Source organism: Melanerpes formicivorus, unplaced genomic scaffold, assembly GCF_026170545.1.
Source record: "Melanerpes formicivorus ecotype bairdi unplaced genomic scaffold, bMelFor1.0.p_v2 SCAF_549, whole genome shotgun sequence".
NCBI lineage: Eukaryota > Metazoa > Chordata > Aves > Piciformes > Picidae > Melanerpes > Melanerpes formicivorus.
This window is the reverse complement of record NW_027142901.1, coordinates 92986-109496: the sequence shown is the minus strand read 5'-3', so window position 1 is coordinate 109496 and position 16511 is coordinate 92986. Positions and strand designations below refer to the sequence as shown.

Genomic DNA, 16511 nt, shown 5'->3' with positions numbered 1-16511 from the left:
GGCGGGCACACGGGCGGGCACACGGGCGGGCACACGGGCGGGCAAGGCTGAGTGTGGGCAGCTGTGTGCAGGGAGGTGACACAGGAGGTGTGCTTGGGGGGTGAGCTGGGCGTGTGCTGGGGATGCTCTTGGGGTGCACCCTGGGAGTGGGATGAACACGTGTGTGTGCACGTGTGTGTGAATGCACGTGTGCATGTGTTTGTGTGTGCATACATGTATGCATGCGTGTGCGTGCATGCCTCTGTGTGTGCATGAAGGTGTTTGTGTGTGTGTGCATGTGTGTGTGTGCATGTGTGTGCACACGAGTGTGGACATGTATGTGTGTGCAGGTGTGAGCATGCATGTGTGAGCATATGTGTGCATGCATGTGTGCATGTGTGTGAGAGCATGCATGTGTGTGCAGGTGTGAGCATGCATGTGTGCGTGTGAGCATATGTGTGCATGCATGTGTGCATACACGTGTGAGCGTGCATGTGTGCATGTGTGTGAGAGCATGCATGTGTGTGCAGGTGCGAGCACGCATGTGTGTGTACATATGTGTGCACGTGTGAGCATGTATGTGTGTACGTGTGTGCGCAGGTGTGAGCACGCATGTGTGTGTACATGTGTGTGCACGTGTGAGCATGTATGTGTGTGCATGTGTGCGCAGGTGTGATCGCACATGTGTGCACACGTGTGTGTGCCTGCCCGTGCTGGTGCGTGACGCCGCTCTGCGTGGCACAGCCATGGCTCCTCGCTGGCCGCCGCTGCTGCTGCTGCTGTGTGCCCTGGCACTGCTGGCCGGGCAGCCTGGCACTGCCAGCCCTGCTCAGCCAACCTACCCCGGGGACGATGCTCCGGTGGAGGAGCTGCTGCGCTTCTACAACGACCTCCAGCAGTACCTCAACGTCGTCACTCGGCACCGGTGAGCACAGCCTGCTGCTTGGTCTGACCTGCTCCCTGCTGTAACCTGCTCCCTGTTGTAATCTAACTAACTAACTAAGTAACTACTAACTGCTCCCTGGTGTAACCTATTCCCTATTGTAACCTGCTCCTTGCTGTAACCGGCTCCCTGCTGTGACCTATTCCTTGGTGTAACCTGCTCCCTGTTGTAACCTACTCCCCATTGTAACCTACTCCCCAGTGTAACCTGCTCCCTAGTGTAACCTATTCCCTATTGTAACCTGCTCCCTGGTGTAACCTGCTCCCTGTTGTAACCTACTCCCCAGTGTAACCTGCTCCCTGCTGTAACCGGCTCCCTGCTGTAACCTATTCCTTGGTGTAACCTGCTCCCTGTTGTAACCTACTCCCCATTGTAACCTACTCCCCATTGTAACCTCCTCCCCGGTGTAACCTGCTCCCTGCTGTAACCTACACCCCCAAGCAATGAGCTGCCCTGCTGAAATGTGCTCCCTGCTGTAACATGCTCCCTGTTGCAACGCGCTCCTTGCTGCGACCTGCTGCCCGTGGCAGTGTATTCCCTGCCTGCTGCCGCGCTGCGGTGTGCCTCCTGTTGTAACCTGCTCCCTGCAGCCCCACACTGCCCTGCTGAAACGTGCTCCCTGCTGTGAGGTACTCCCTGTTGCAGAGTGCTGCCCACTGCAGCCTGCTGCCTCTTGCAGCCAGCTCTGTGATGAGCTCCCTGCCGCAGCACACTCTGCACCCTGCTGCCTCACTGCAGCATTCTGACTGCTGCAGCCGGCTCCTGTTGCAGGGTGGCTCCTGCACTGCCACTGCCCAGTGCAGCGTACTCCCTGTTGCAACACTCTCCCAGTTGCAAAGTGCTCCCTGTTGCAATCCTTTAACCTGCTGCAACCAGCTCTTTGCTGCAGCTTCTTCCCCACTGCAACACTCTCCCTGTTGCAGCCTGCTCCTGCTGCGCTGCACTGCCCACTGCAGCATGTTGCTCACTGCTGCTGCTCCTCACTGCAGCTGCTCCCTGTTGCAAACTCTTCCCTCTTGCAATTCTTTTACCTGCTGCAACCAGCTCTTTGCTGCAGCTTCTTCCCCATTGCAACACTCTCCCTGTTGCAACCTGCTCCACTGCTGCAACCTGCTCCTGCTGTGCTGCACTGCCCACTGCAGCACGTTGCTCACTGCAGCTGCTCCTCACTGCAGCTGCTCCTCACTGCAGCTGCTCCTCACTGCAGCTGCTCCCTGTTGCAAACTCTTCCCTCTTGCAATTCTTTTACCTGCTGCAACCAGACCTTCGCTGCAGTGCATTCCCCATTGCAGCTTGTCCCCCCCCAACAGCTGCCCCCCACTGCTCCCCTGCCCCTCTTGCTCGCTGCAGCCCCCTCCTCCCCCCCACTAATGTGTGTGGTATTCCCCCCCCCAGGTACGGCAAGCGGTCGGGCAGCAGAGCGCTGTGCGAGGAGCCCTTTGGCCCCGAGGGGTGCTGAGCCCCCCCCAGGTGAGGAGTGCTGGGAGGCTGGGGGCACTGGGGACGGGGTGAGCCTCCCCCCGTGCCTCAGTTTCCCCAAAGGGCATCAGCCTGGCTGGGAGCTGGGGAGTCCTCAGGTGGGAGGCACAGGACTGTGGGGGGGACAGACTCCGAGTGGGGAGCGTGGGGCTGGAGGGTCTCAGGGTGGGGGACACCGGGCTGGGAGAGCTGGGGGGGGGCTCCTCTGTGGGGTGCTGACCCCCATCTTGTTGCAGGGACAGTGCCAGGGCTGAGTGAGTGAAGAGGAACCCCTTGGGGTGCAGCACCCACTGCACCCCCAGCCCCCACTGTGTGTGTCCCCCCCCCCAGCACCGTCAGCCCCGGGCCGGGGTGGCCCCCCCGGCAATAAACCTCCTTGCAGACATCTCCTGTCTCTGCCTGCCTGGGGCCCTGGGAGCACTGCGGCTGCTGCGGCCACAGCCTGGGGGCGGGGAGGGCTGGGGGCACTGGGGCTGGGGATGCCGAGATGCTGGGGACTCGGGACACGGACTGGGAACGGTGGGGACTCAGGGGGCACTGGGACTGGGGACACTGGGGGCACTGGGGGCACTGGGGGCACTGGGGGGCACTGGGGGCACTGGGGCGGGGGGCACTGGGGGCGCGGGGGGCACTGGGGGCACAGGGGCGACTCTGGGGGCACTGGGACCACTGGGACTGGGGACACTGGGGGGCACTGGAACCACTGGGGACACAGGGGGCACTGAGGACTCAGGGGGCACTGGGGCGGGGGCACAGCGTGGGGTGCCCCCACTGCTGGGTGTCAGTGCCATGCAGTGTGCCCGTGAGGCACAATATGGGGCTAGGGGCACAGCACAGGGCCCTCGTGGGGTCCCTGCACATGCCCGTGGGACGTGCACACGCGTGTGCTAGCTCGCACACGTGTGCCCAAGGGGGTGCCAGGGAGTGCCAGGCCACCGCCCGCCTGCGCAGCTGTCCCTGTCCCCGCCGGTGCCAGTCCCTCCCGTGCCCGGCCGGGGAGATGCCAGCGGCTGCCCAGACCTCCACCACCGGTCAGTGCTCACCGGGATGGGCCTTGCACACGCGTGTGCACACGTGCCCCCACACGTGTGCATGGGGGGGAGGGTATGGGGGGGGTGGGGGCCTTGTGGGAGGGGGTCCACAGGGCATGTGTGCCAGGGGAGCTGAGGGCACGGGGCGTGCACACACGTGGGTGTGGGTGTGAACACGAGTGAGCACAGGGCACACTTGAGCCTGGCACGATGTGTGTGCGGGGGGGGGGGGTCGTTCCTGGTGGGGAGGGTCTTTTTGGGGGGTAGGGGGGTGGGTGGGGGAGGGCATTGTCCTGTGCCTGCACACGTATGCGTGCCAGGGGAGCTGAGGGCACGGGGCGTGCACACACGTGGGTGTGGGTGTGCACACGCGTGTGCCTGGGGCACACCTGAGCCTGGCACCCTGCGTGTGGAACATGGGGGGGGGGGAGGGGGTGTTCCTGGGGGGGGTTCTTGGTTCTTTTTAGGGGGGGGGGTGGGGGCACCAGTGGGGTGGAGAGCACCTTCCTATGCACACCCGTGGGGGTGTATGGGCTGTGCACACGCGTGTGCGTGGGGTGCGCACAGGGCCGTGCGTGGGGCACGCTTGGGCTTAGCAAGGAGTCTGTGTGCAAGGCGGGGGGGGGGGAGGCACAGGTGCTGAAAGGCTTGGGGCGGGGGGCGGGGGGCGGGGGGGGGGGCAGGCTTCTCCCTGCGCGCGTCCCCGCGTGCGCGTGGGGCCATGCGTGCGCGCGCAAGCGGGGAGCGTCCCCTTTAAATCCGCGCCCCCCGCTCCGCCTGGTGCTCCCCAGCCCCCCCCCTCCCCCCGCCATGGTTGCCATGGTAACGGCGCGGTCCCCGAGCCCCCCCCCCCAGCTCCGTCACCCGCCCCCTTAAAGGGGCCGCGCCCCCGCTGCTCCCCCTGCCCGGGCTGCCGGAGCCTGCGAGCGGGGGGGGCCCACGGGTGTGCACTGAGGGTGAGCAGCACGGGGGGCAGTGGGGGTGTGCAACACGAGGGAGGGGCGAAGGGTTGTGCACGCGGGGCGGGGGGAGGAAGGCGGGGGGGGGGGGGGGCAGCTGTGGGGGTGCACGGAGGCTGTGCAGCCATGGGGGGGGGGCGCGCAGGGCTATGCGAGCACCGGGGGGGGGGCATGGGGATGTGCAACTGGAGGGGGGGGGGGGCTGTGTGTGCACGGGGGGGGCACACGCAGGAGCGTGCAGGGGTGCGTGGGCATGAACCGTGGAGGGAGCTTTTGGGGGGGGGGGGGATTTGCACTCGTGGGGTCCGAGGTGATGTCACCGTAGCGGGGGTTGCGCGTCCACGCGTGTGCAAGGGCCCCCCCTCCCGCGTGCAAGGCTCCCCTCCGTGTTCACGCGTGTACAAAGCTCCCCTTGTGCAAGACACCTCCATGCACACGCGTGTACAACCCCCCCACGTACACGAGTGTAGAAGCATCACCGCTCCGTGTGTGTGTGCGCAGCCCCCCCGTGTGCAAGACCCCCCCGAGTGTGCAAGGTCCTCCCCCCGATACACGAGTGTGCAAAGCCCTCCCCCCCCCCTCCACGTACACGCGTGTGCAAGGCCGGTGGCGGGAGGGGGGGGCCCGGCGGCAGCGGTGCCCGGATCTTTGCGGGGGGGGCAGCGGGAGGCCCCGGTTCCGCCGCCCGCAGCCATGAACGGCCCCGGCAGAGGGGTCCCCGCCTCCCCCTACCCCCCCAGCGCTCCCCTGGGCCCCCAAGGTACTGGGGGGAGGGGTGCGGGGGGGGGCAGGAGGGACCTGGGCGGGGGGGGTGATGTCAGGCGGGGGGGGGTGGAGTGTGCGGGGCGGGGGTGAGGATGGAGAGCAGCGGCCCGGGGGGGGGGGGGATGGAAGCAGGGGGATGAGAGACGGGGGGGGGCTCTTGGGTCATGCTATGACCCTCCCCCGTCCTTCCCAGATGTGGGGGGGGGCGCTGCATGGATTTTGCCCCCCCCCCTCCCCCCCCGCTGCATCACGAAGCATCATCTCCCCCCTCCCCGCCCCCCCTCCGGTCATTGCAGCGCAGCCCGGGCTGGGCGGGAGCGGCCCCGCCCGCAGCAACGCCACGGAGGCGTCGGGCAAGGCCCCCCCCCGGCAAAAAAAATGTCATTGAACCCCCCCCCATTCCTGTCCCCTTGCTTCGCACCCCCCCAGCTCCATTACAGCCCCCCCCAGCTCTATTACAGCCCCCCAAATTGCATCTCACCCCCCGGCAATTGAATTGCAGCCCCCCCCCCCCCCCCCCCCGCATTCCATCGTTGCACCCCCCCCAAGTTCATTTCACCCCTTAATTCTAATGGACCCCCCCCAACTGCACTGCACCCCCCCCCATACATTACCCTTCTCTCATTTCTTTCGGACCCCCCCCCACACCCCCCCCGGTTTCATTGCTGCTTCTCCCATTTGCAGTGCACACCTCCCCCCCCCCCAACTTCTGCTTGTACTGGGGGGGGGGAAATGTTCCCCCCCCCGCCCCGGGTTGGCTCTTTTTGCCTATTGCCCCCCCCCCCCCCCGCCAATCAGCAGAGCTTGGCTGGGGGGGGCTCTGTGCTCCCCATCCCAGGGGCTGGGGGTGCAGCGAGACTCCCTGCACACACTGGGGGGCTGCTGGGGGGATTTGAGGCGGGGGGGGCAGAACGTTTGGAGCGGGGGGGGCGGGGGGGGTGTGTCTTTGTAGGGGATCAAGGTGCCCCTTAATGGGGAAACTGAGGCGAGGGGGGGTCATGGTGCTGAGACCTGACCCAGCCCCTCCTCGAGGTGTTGGGGGGGCTGTGATGCTCCATCCCCCCCCCCCCTCAAGCCGAGCTTAAGCCAAGTGAGACAGGGTGAGGATGCTTGGGGGGGGCGTGGGGGTCAGAGTGGGGCACATCTGTGGGTCTGCAGACTATTCCCCCCCCTCAAATTCGCCATTAGGTCACATAACTGGGGGGGCTCTGGGGTGAGTGGGGCAGGACTTGGGGGGGGGTCACCCTGTCTGACTTTCACCTGCTTACTGCTCTCTCCTCCTCTCCCCCCTCACTCTATCTGTGTTCCCCCCTCCCCAATGTCCCCGTGTGTGTGTCCCCTGCCACGTGGGGTGTGGGGGTGTCCCCTCCACTCCCCCCCAGCCATGCAGCAGGTCCTGGACAACCTGATGGGGCTCCCCGGGACCCCCGGGGCCGCTGACCTCGACCTCATCTTCCTGAGGGGCATCATGGAGAGCCCCATAGTGAGGTCCCTGGCCAAGGTAGGGGGCATGGGGACATGGGGACACAGGGACATGGAGACATGGGGACATGGGGACACAGGGACATGAGGACACAGGGGCATGGGGAAAGTGGAGCATGGGGACAGGGGGACAGGGGGCTACATGTGCTTGCCTGCAGGTGTGTGTGTGTGCACATACAGGTGTGCATGGTGTGTGTGCTCGTGCAAGTGTGCATGGTGTGTGTGTTGAGCAAGCGTGTGCTCATGTGTGCATGCTGGTGTGTGCAGGTGCTCATACATGTGTGCCACGTGTGTGTGTGGCCATGACTGTGCTTATGCATGTGTGTGCTTGTGCATGTATGCTCGTGTGTGCACTCCTATGCGTGTCCCTGCACGTGTGTGTGCTCACATGTGTGTGCTCATGTGCATGCTCGTGTGTGTGTGCTCACACATGTGTGTCCATGTGTGTGTCCTCATGTGCATGCCTCTGTGCTTGTGCTCACACGTGTGTGTGCTCATGTGCCTGCTCACACGTGCCTGTGTGTGCACACACGTGTGCTCGTGTGTGCGTGCTCCCGGCCGTGCTGGTGTGTGCGCTCCTGTGCCCACTCCCCGCCCGTGCCCGCCGGCTCCTGCCAGCCCTCCCCCGCCCTGAAGCGGGGTCCTGTCTGTCCGTCCCCTACCCCCTGCGGCGCCAGCAGCTGCCAGGGGGTATTAGCGAGCGGGCGGGCACGGGGAGGGGGCGGGGGGCGGCCCGGGGGTCCCTAATCCCCCTCCGCCGGCCCCTCCCCAGGCCCACGAGCGTCTGGAGGAGACCAAGCTGGAGGCCGTCCGCGGGGACAACGTGGAGCTGGTGCAGGAGATCCTGCGGGACCTGGGGCAGCTGGCACGGCAGGACAGCGCGGCCGCCGAGCTGGCACGCATCCTGCGCGAGCCGCACTTCCAGGTGGGGGCACACGCGTGTGCAACGCGCACACACCTGTCCCGTCCCCCCCGTGGGCACGGCTGCCTCTGTGCCACGCTGATTGTCTCCCGTGGCTCCCAGTCCCTGATGGAGACCCACGACTCGGTGGCCTCCAAGAGCTACGAGACCCCTCCCCCCAGCCCCCTCCTGGATCCCACCTTCAGCAGCCAGCCTGTGCCCCCCGACGCCGTGCGCATGGTGGGCATCCGCAAGACGGCCGGAGAGAACCTGGTGAGGCTGGGCACGGCGCGGGGGGCGCGGGGGTGGTGTGGCATTGAGGGGTGGTGGGGTGGTGGCAGGGTGCCGGGGGTGCCAGTGGGTGCTGGGACACTGAGGGGTGGTGAGGAGCTGGCAGGGTGCTGGCAGGGTGCTGGGGGTGCCAGTGGGTGCTGAGACACTGAGGGGTGGTGAGGAGCTGGCAGGGTGCTGGCAGGGTGCTGGGGGTGCCAGTGGGTGCTGGGAGTGTTGCTGTGGGTTGCTGGGATCATTGAGGGCATCACTGGGTGCTGAGGATGCTGGGACATGGATGGGTGCTGGGGAGTGCCAGTGGGTGCTGGGGTGTTGAGGGGTGCTGGGGGCACTGCTGGGTGCTGGGGGTGTCGATGGGTGCTGGGGCACTGAGGGGTGGTGGGGTGCTAACGGGGTGCTGGGGGCGCCAGTAGGTGCTGGTGATATTGCTGTGGAGTGCTGGGCACAGTGTGGGCATTGCTGGGTGCTGGGGGTGTTGCTAAGGGGTGCTGGGCACAGTGTGGGGCATTGCTGGGTGCTGGGGGTGTTGCTAAGGGGTGCTGGGCACAGTGTGGGGCATTGCTGGGTGCTGGGGGTGTTGCTAAGGGGTGCTGGGCACAGTGTGGGCATTGCTGGGTGCTGGGGGTGTTGCTAAGGGTGCTGGGCACACAGGGGGCATTGCTGGGTGCTGGGGGTGTTGCTAAGGGGTGCTGGGCACACGGGGGGCATTGCTGGGTGCTGGGGGTGTTGCTAAGGGGTGCTGGGCACACAGGGGGCATTGCTGGGTGCTGGGGGTGTTGCTAAGGGGTGCTGGGCACAGTGTGGGCATTGCTGGGTGCTGGGGGTGTTGCTAAGGGGTGCTGGGCACACAGGGGGCATTGCTGGGTGCTGGGGGTGTTGCTAAGGGGTGCTGGGCACAGTGTGGGCATTGCTGGGTGCTGGGGTGCTGCAGGGTGCTGTGGGCATCATGGGATACCACGAGCAGGGAGCTGTGGGCGCGTAACTGGGTGCTGGGATGTTGCTGGGTGCGGAGGGGCAGTGCGGGGTGCTGCGGGGTGCTGAGGCCGGGCTGGACGCCCGGTGGGTGCCCGGCGGGTGCTGAGCCGGGCCGTGCCCCGCAGGGGGTGACGTTCCGGGTGGAGCGGGGGGAGCTGGTGATCGCCCGCATCCTGCACGGGGGGATGGTGGCGCAGCAGGGGCTGCTGCACGTGGGCGACGTCATCCGGGAGGTGAACGGGCGGGAGGTGGGCAGCGACCCGCGGGCACTGCAGGACTCCCTGCGCCACGCCAGCGGCAGCGTCGTCCTCAAGATCCTGCCCAGCTACCAGGAGCCTCACCCGCCCCGCCAGGTACTGCCCCTGCCCTGCCTGGCACCCTGCCTGGCACCCTGCCCTCTGCCCCACCCTGCAGCCATCCTCTCCTTAATCCCCCCCTGCATCCCACCCCAACCTGCATCCCACCCTTCCCTGCCCTGCCCCCCACCCTGCCCTCCCCTGCACCCCATCCTGTATCCTGCATCCCCTCCTGCATCCCATCTCTGGGTCCCCATGTCCAATTGTCCCTATGCCACCCTGCCAGTGTCCCACACCCCTCTGCCCCATGCCCATGTATCCTCTGTCCCCTTGCCCTGTACCTTGTCTCTCTGTATGTCCCCCGAGCCCCACAACCCCTGTGTCCCCCTGTCCCCATGTCCCCTGTCCCCATGTCCTGTCCCCATGTCCCGTCCCCATGTCCCGCTGTTCTCCTGTCCCCATGTCCCCACGTCTGCTGTCCCCTTGCCACATGCCTCACCCCGCCGTGTCCCCACGTCCCCTCTTCTCCTGTCCCCCTGCCTGTGGCCCCTGAATGCCAGCAGGGACTTGCCTCGTGCCCACATGCCCCACGTGCAGTGGGACCCCAATGTCCCCCACTGTGCCCTGCGTGCCTGGCACTAGTGAGGGCACCCGCCCCGGCCTCATCCTTGTTCCCATTCCCACGGTGCAGCCCGGGAGCTTGGGTGGCAAAGGGTGCCCTGTGTCCCCTCCTGCCCTCCCCGTGCCAGCCTGGGCACAAAGCCGCGTTGTCACTGTGTGTCCTGGCACCGCCTGTCCCTGCGCCAGGCTGACCCTGCGGCATCCTTCTGCTGCCAGGGCTGGGCTGGGGGCCCCGCGCGCGAGGGGTGGTGTGTGCCCGCTCCCTGCGCGCCCCCCGCCCCCCAGCCCCCATGTGTGCCATCCTGGGCGCGGTGGCAGCGGTGGTGGGCGCCTGCGTGTGCCTGTGCGTGGCCGTGGGGCTGTGCCTGGGTGCCACCCTGGGTGCCCTGTGGGTGGCGGCGGCCATCGGCGGTGCCATCTGCGTGTGCCTGGGCGCTGCCCGTGCCTGGCTGCACCGGGCACGGGGAGAGCACCAGGATGAAGTGGGGGGCATCTAGAGGGGTGCCCACTTGTGTGTGCGGGGGGCACGGATCCTACGTGTCCCGCGGGGGCAACTGAGGCACGGGGCGGGGGGCGGTGGTGGTGCAGAGAGGGGACCCCAGGCGTTTGGTGACCTCCGTGGTCTCTTCCTGGTGCCCCCCCCGCGACCCCCCACCCCTGTCTCTCCGTGGTGACCCCTCCCTGGCCCCCAGGTGTTTGTCAAGTGCCACTTTGACTACGACCCTGCCACCGACAGCCTCATCCCCTGCAAGGAGGCTGGGCTCAAGTTCATGGCCGGGGACCTGCTGCAGATCGTCAACCAGGACGACCCCAACTGGTGGCAGGTCAGGGGTGGGCCCGGGGGGGTGGGTTCTGGCCCTTTCACCCCGCTCCTGGGTGTCCCTCAGCGGCTGGGGTCCCATGGAGGGTCAGGGGAGGCCCTGGAGGTGGGAGGGGGGGTCCCTGGGATTTGTCCCTGGAAACTTGTAGGGGGGTTGTCTGTGGGGGTTGGGAAGGGTCTGTGGCTGCTGGGGCAGTCCTGGGAGGTGGGGTGGGGGCTGGGACAAGAGAGATGTCCCTAGAAACTGGGGGGGGGGTCCCTGGGAGAAGGGGATGTGCCTGGAAATCTGGGGGGTCCATGGGGGCTGGGGGGGGTCACTGGGAGAAGAGAGAGATCCCTGGAATCTAGGGGGTCCATGGGAGCTGGGGGGGTCACTGGGAGAAGAGAGAGATCCCTGGAATCTAGGGGGTCCGTGGGAGCTGGGGGGGTCACTGGGAGAAGAGAGAGATCCCTGGAATCTAGGGGGTCGGTGGGAGCTGGGGGGCTCTCTGGGAGAAGGAAATGTCCCTGGAAATTGGGGGTCCATGGGACTAGGAGAGGTCTCTGGGAGCTGTGTGTTAAGGGGGGGTCCCTAGGAGCTTGGGGTTCCCTGGGACTGGGGGGGCGCCTGGATGGTGAGAGGGGTCTCTGAAGCTGGAGCCTCCCTGGAAGCTGGGAGGGGGCTCCTTGGAAACTGGGGGGGCAGGGGGGTGTGTGTCCTGGGAGCTGCTAGGGGGTCCCTGGAGCTGGGGAGGGACCCTGGGGTGTTGCTGGGAGCTGGTAAGGACTCCTTGGAGTTGAGAGGGTCCCAGTGGGGCTGGGGAGTGTCCTGGCAGACGGCGATGTCCCCCCAGGCATGCCATGTGGAGGGGGGCAGCGCGGGGCTGGTGCCCAGCCAGCTGCTGGAGGAGAAACGCAAAGCCTTCGTCAAGAGGGACGGGGACGTGACCCCCGGCTCCGGTACGGCCACAGCCCCGGCGGGGGCACAGCCCTGGGGACACGGCCCGGGGGAGAGCTGGGCACAGGGGCACCTCCCAGGAGGGAGCATGGCAGGCCCCCTGTGCCCCATGCCCATGTCCATACTGCTGCATGGTGGTGCCCCCCTCCCCACGGCAGGTCCTCAATCCCCGAGGGATGCCCCCATGGCATTGTCCCTGTGGCAGGTCCCCAATCCCCATGACACTGCCCCCGTGGCAGGTCCTAGCTCCCCTCTTCCTGTCCCCATGCCACGGCACCGTCCCCATCCCCATGCCCAGCTCAGCCGTGCCCTCGGCAGGGGCTCTGTGTGGCAGCCTCAGCGGGAAGAGGAAGAAGAGGATGATGTACCTGACCACCAAGAACGCCGGTGAGCGTCCTCCCTCAGGGGAGGAGGGGCTGGGGGGACACGCCGGGGGCCTGTGGTGGGTGACAGAGCTGTCCCCCGCCCAGAGTTCGACCGCCACGAGCTGCTGATCTACGAGGAGGTGGCACGGATGCCTCCCTTCCGCCGGAAAACGCTGGTGCTGATCGGTGCCCAGGGCGTGGGCAGGCGCAGCCTCAAGAATAAGCTGATCATGTCAGACCAGGCACGATACGGCACCACCATCCCCTGTGAGTGGCCCCGACCCGCGGCCCCGCCGCTGCCACCGGCCCCGGCCGCGGCGCTCAGCTGCGAGCGTCGCAGTCCCTCGCCGGCAGCGCCGTCCCCTGCCGGCAGCATCAGTCCAAGCAGTATGCCTGTTCCCCAGCAGCATTCCATTCCCCAGCAGCATTCCATTCCCCACCAGCATCCCTGTTCCCTAACAGCATCCCTGTTCCTCACCACCATCCTTGTCTCTCCATCTCTGTCCCCCACCAGCATCCCTGTCTTCCACCACCATCCCTCTCCCCTCTGACCACCACCATCCCTCTCCCCTCTGACCACCATTCCTCTCCCCTCTGATGTCCATCCCTCTCCCCTGTGATCACCATCCCTGCCCGCTCTGACCACCATCCCTCTCCCCTCTGATCACCACCATCCCTCTCCCCTCTGATCACCATCCCTACCCCCTCTGATCTCCATCCCTCTCCCCTCTGATCTCCATCCCTGTCCCCACCCTGTTTGTGTGGGTGCAGCACCGCAGCCCCCAGGGCCCATACCGCCAGCTGTGGGGTACCCCCTAGCTGCCCTCTGCCGGGCAGGGGGCGCTGAGCTGGGGCTTCCCTGGGGGCAGACACATCGAGGAAGCCCAAGGAGAGCGAGAGGGATGGGCAGGGCTACCGCTTCGTGTCCCGGGGGGAGATGGAGGCCGACATCAAGGCCGGGCGGTACCTGGAGCACGGCGAGTACGAGGGCAACCTCTACGGCACCAAGATCGACTCCATCCGCGCCGTGGTGGAGGCTGGCAAGATGTGCATCCTGGATGTCAACCCCCAGGTAGGCCACCCTGAGCTCCCCTCCCCTCCTCCCTACCCCTAAGGAGGTGGCCAAGGCTGTCCCCAGCCCCATGGCTCAGCTCCATCCCCTCCTGCCCAGGCAGTGAAGGTGCTGAGGACGGCTGAATTCGTGCCCTATGTGGTCTTCATTGAAGCTCCTGGACCTGAGACTCTGAGGGCCATGAACAGGGCAGCGCTGGAGAGCGGAGTGGCCACCAAGCAGCTGACGGTGGGTGCCCCCCCCGGGACCGGGGCTGGGGGGGATTGGGAGCAATGGGGAAACTGAGGCAGGGTTTCAGGCTGAGGGGAGAGCTCCTTGCTCTCTGCAGCTGCCTGGAAGGAGGTGGGAGGTAGGGAGGTAGGGGTTGGTCTCTTCCTGCTAGCATCAGGTGATAGAACAAGAGGAGATGGCCTGGAATTGTGCCAGGGGAGGCTGAGGTTGGACATGAGGAACAATTTCTGTCCTGCCAGAGTGGTCAGGGACTGCCCAGGGAGGTGGTGGAGTCCCCAGCCCTGGAGGTGTCCTAGAAACCTGTGGCCATGGCACCTGGGGCCATGGTTTGGTGGCCATGGTGGGGTTGGGTTGAAGGTTGGACTGGATGAGCTTCATTCTGTGAATCATAGAATGTTAGGGGCTGGAAGTGGCCTCTGGAGATCATCCAATCCAACCCCCCTGCCAGAGCAGGGTCACCCAGGGCAGGTCAGCCAGGAACACATCCAGGTGGGGTTGGAAGGTCTGCAGAGATGGAGGCTCCACAACCTCTCTGGGCAGCCTGCTCCAGGGCTGCAGCAGCCTCACAGCAAAGCAATTTCGCCTCAGGTTGAGGTGGAAACACCTGGGCTCTAGTTTGTGCCCATGGTGCCCTCCCACAGCATCACAGAGCCACAGAATGACAGAGTCACAGAACAACAGAATGAGAGCCACAGAGTCAGAGGCACAGAGGCACAGTCACAGAGTCACAGTCACAGAATAACAGAGTCAGAGGCACAGAGTCAGAGGCACAGAGTCACAGAGTCACAGGCACAGAGTCACAGAATCACAGTCACAGAATCACAGTCACAGAGTCAGAGTCACAGAGTCAGAGTCACAGAGTCACAGTTACAGAGTCACAGAGTCACAGAATCACAGTCACAGAGTCACAGAGTCACAGTCACAGAGTCACAGTCACAGAGTCACAGCCACAGAGTCACAGAGTCACAGAATCAATCACCCAGGTTGCCAAAGACCTCAGGGATCACCAAGTCCAACCTACTACCTACCCCCTAACCCCTCCTGCCAGCTGAGCCGCGGCTCCAGGTGCCAGATCCAAGCCTTTGTCTTGTGCTGCTGCTTTGCTTTTGGCTCTGCTGCTGGGCAGGAGGCCGATGCCAGGCGGACAGTGGAGGAGAGCAGCCGGATCCAGCGTGGCTATGGTCACTACTTCGACCTCTGCCTGACCAACGACGACCTGGAGAGGACCTTCAGCAGGCTGCGGGAGGCCATGGACGGCCTGCGTGCCCAGCCCCAGTGGGTGCCGGTCAGCTGGGTCTACTAGTGCCCGCCCCCGGGGGGGGAGGGGCTCCTCACCACCCCCCCAGCCCCCCCAGCCCAGCCAGGAGGGCTCTGTGGGGAGAGGGGGGTGGCTGTGTCCCTGCTGTGTCACCCACTGGTGTGATGAGCTCACTGTGCTCAGCGCTGTGGCACAATGGGGGGGCTGTCTGCCTGCAGACCACCCCCCTGGGGGGGTCCCCATCACCCTCACCCCCTCCCCAGCCTAGCCAGGGGGGTCTGTGGGGAGAGGGTGGTGGCTGTGCCCCTGCTGTGTCATCCACTGGTGTCATGAGCTCACCGTGCTCAGCACTGTGGTGCAGTGTGGGGGCTGGCAGACCCCCCCCTCACCCAAACTCAGCTCCTGTCTCCCTCCTACCCAGCTCCAGATTTATTTGGGGGGGGACAAGGAGCAGTTGCTGGGGTCCTGTGGAAGGGGACAGACCCCCTCCCCCCCGTGCCCAGCACTCACACAGCTATTCACTGCCAAAACCTTCCCCCCTCCTGTGTTATCCTGGAGGACTGTGCCCCCCCCCAGCCCTGGGGGGATGGGGGAGGGTCCCCAGGAGGTGCCTCACTTTCCCCATAGAGAAGCCCCAGCCCCATTCCAGGGCAGTGTGTGGGTCAGGACCCCCAGGATGGGTTGGGACCCCCCCCAGATGGATTGGGCAGGGGGATGGGGGGGGGGTGCATAGCAAGAGGGTCACACACAGCTGGACCCCCCCCAAGCTGCCATGGACCTTGGGGTCCTGACTTAACACCCCCCACCCCTAGAGACTTTCTTTTGCCCTTAGCAGAGCTGGGGGGTGGGGGGCGGGGGGCAGTGTCCCTCTCTGTCTCTTGTCCTCTCCCCTTCCATCACCCCAGGTAGCAATAACCCCCCCCCGAGACCCCCTGCCCTCTAATTAACCCTTAATTAACTCAGTAATTAACCCCAAGGGGAGTGTGTGGGGGGGGCGCTGGGGACTGTCGGGGGTGGGGTGGGGGCAGTTACCATGGGGTGACCCCAAAGGGTGGGGACCCCAAGGGGTGGGGACCCCAACGGGTGGGGACCCACGCACAGGGCACACACGTGTCGGTGTCTGTGCACACTTGTGTGCTCCCCCCCACCCCCCTCCTTCTTGCCCTGGGCAGCCCCCCCAGCTGCAGCCACCCCCTGCCCCTGCCCCTGCCCCCTGCCCCCTGCCCCCTGCCCCCTGCCCCCGCCCCCAGGTTGCTCCATTTTGGTACTTTGATGTGACTTTTATTAAAGAGAAAAAGAGGGAGAGGAAGCAGCACACTTGTCCTTTGTGGCAGAGTCCAGCTGGGCTGAGCCACCCCTTGCGGGGGGGAGACGGGACAGAGGGTGTCCCCTGTGTCCCCTGTGTCCCCTCTGCCCCCCGCCCGCCTGCTGCTGGTGGGCTTCTGTCCTCTGGAAATCAGCTTTTGGCCCCAGTGTGGTGGTCGTGGGGCTGGCTGGAGGGGGGTGAGTGTGCACAGGGGACTGTGCCTGGGGTTTGGGGGGGTATTTTGGGGGGGGTGGGGGTCGAATTTGGGTGCCAGGAGGGGGTGTGTGATGTGCGTGTGTCCACACGCGTGTGCACACGTCTGTGTGTGCGCACCCCAGTGGCTGGGGGTGCGGGGGGAGGGCTGGGTTTGAGTGTTGGGGGGGGGGCGGGAATCAGTGTGTGTGGGGAGGGGGGTGTGCGTGAGTGTTGGGGTGTGCCCGTGTGTGTGTGTATTCACACGCGTGTGCCACGGCACGCCCGGCCCCTTGCTGGGAGCTGCCGGGAGAGGTCAGCAGAGCTGCAGGCAGCGGGAGCGTGGGGGTGGGCTGGGCTTGCACGCCCGGGGGGAGGTGGGGGGTGGGGTTGCACGCCCGGGGGTGGGGGTGGGCGGGGAGGGTATGAAGGGGCTGCGGGGATGCGTGTGCAAGCTTGTGCTGGCACGCACACGTGTGTGCACCTGTGTGTGTGTGCAGCACCCAGCAGTCTGCAGCCCCTTGCCTGTGCAGCAGCCACAGCTCTGTGCACACATCCTGCCACGGCCTGCCCCGCTGTGTCCCAGCACCACCAGCGAGGGATTAAAG

General features: G+C 65.9%; 2 protein-coding genes across 4 annotated transcripts; both read left to right on the top strand.

The window, feature by feature from the left end:
• Positions 1-725: 725 nt before the first annotated feature.
• Positions 726-2722, top strand: LOC137460289 (pancreatic polypeptide-like). The gene is made up of 3 exons (XM_068170733.1): positions 726-904; positions 2318-2392; positions 2638-2722. Exons 1-2 carry the CDS (start codon positions 726-728, stop codon positions 2379-2381), a joined length of 243 nt encoding a protein of 80 aa, XP_068026834.1. The 3' UTR covers positions 2382-2392; positions 2638-2722.
• A 683-nt stretch (positions 2723-3405) lies between these two features.
• Positions 3406-15711, top strand: MPP2 (MAGUK p55 scaffold protein 2). Of its 3 annotated transcripts, none has more exons than XM_068170731.1 (12): positions 3406-3432; positions 6539-6657; positions 7411-7563; positions 7663-7812; positions 8931-9158; positions 10415-10546; positions 11376-11481; positions 11798-11866; positions 11950-12111; positions 12714-12916; positions 13016-13144; positions 14274-15711. In XM_068170731.1, exons 2-12 carry the CDS (start codon positions 6541-6543, stop codon positions 14448-14450), a joined length of 1626 nt encoding a protein of 541 aa, XP_068026832.1. In that variant the 5' UTR covers positions 3406-3432; positions 6539-6540; the 3' UTR covers positions 14451-15711. The 3 variants fall into 3 exon arrangements, with proteins under 3 accessions (XP_068026832.1, XP_068026833.1, XP_068026831.1); XM_068170732.1 differs by lacking the exon at positions 3406-3432 and adding an exon at positions 4315-4388; XM_068170730.1 differs by lacking the exon at positions 3406-3432 and having other exon boundaries at positions 6465-6657.
• Positions 15712-16511: the final 800 nt, after the last annotated feature.

Bases quoted from the DNA above. Each gene is read 5' to 3' on its own strand.
- MPP2 (XM_068170730.1), top strand. From the start codon at position 6,475: ATGTCCCCGTGTGTGTGTCCCCTGCCACGTGGGGTGTGGGGGTGTCCC. The intron at 11,867-11,949 runs GTGAGCGTCCTC...TCCCCCGCCCAG, and splicing joins CCTGACCACCAAGAACGCCG to AGTTCGACCGCCACGAGCTG. The intron at 12,112-12,713 runs GTGAGTGGCCCC...CCCTGGGGGCAG, and splicing joins ATACGGCACCACCATCCCCT to ACACATCGAGGAAGCCCAAG.
- LOC137460289 (XM_068170733.1), top strand. From the start codon at position 726: ATGGCTCCTCGCTGGCCGCCGCTGCTGCTGCTGCTGTGTGCCCTGGCA. The intron at 905-2,317 runs GTGAGCACAGCC...TCCCCCCCCCAG, and splicing joins AACGTCGTCACTCGGCACCG to GTACGGCAAGCGGTCGGGCA.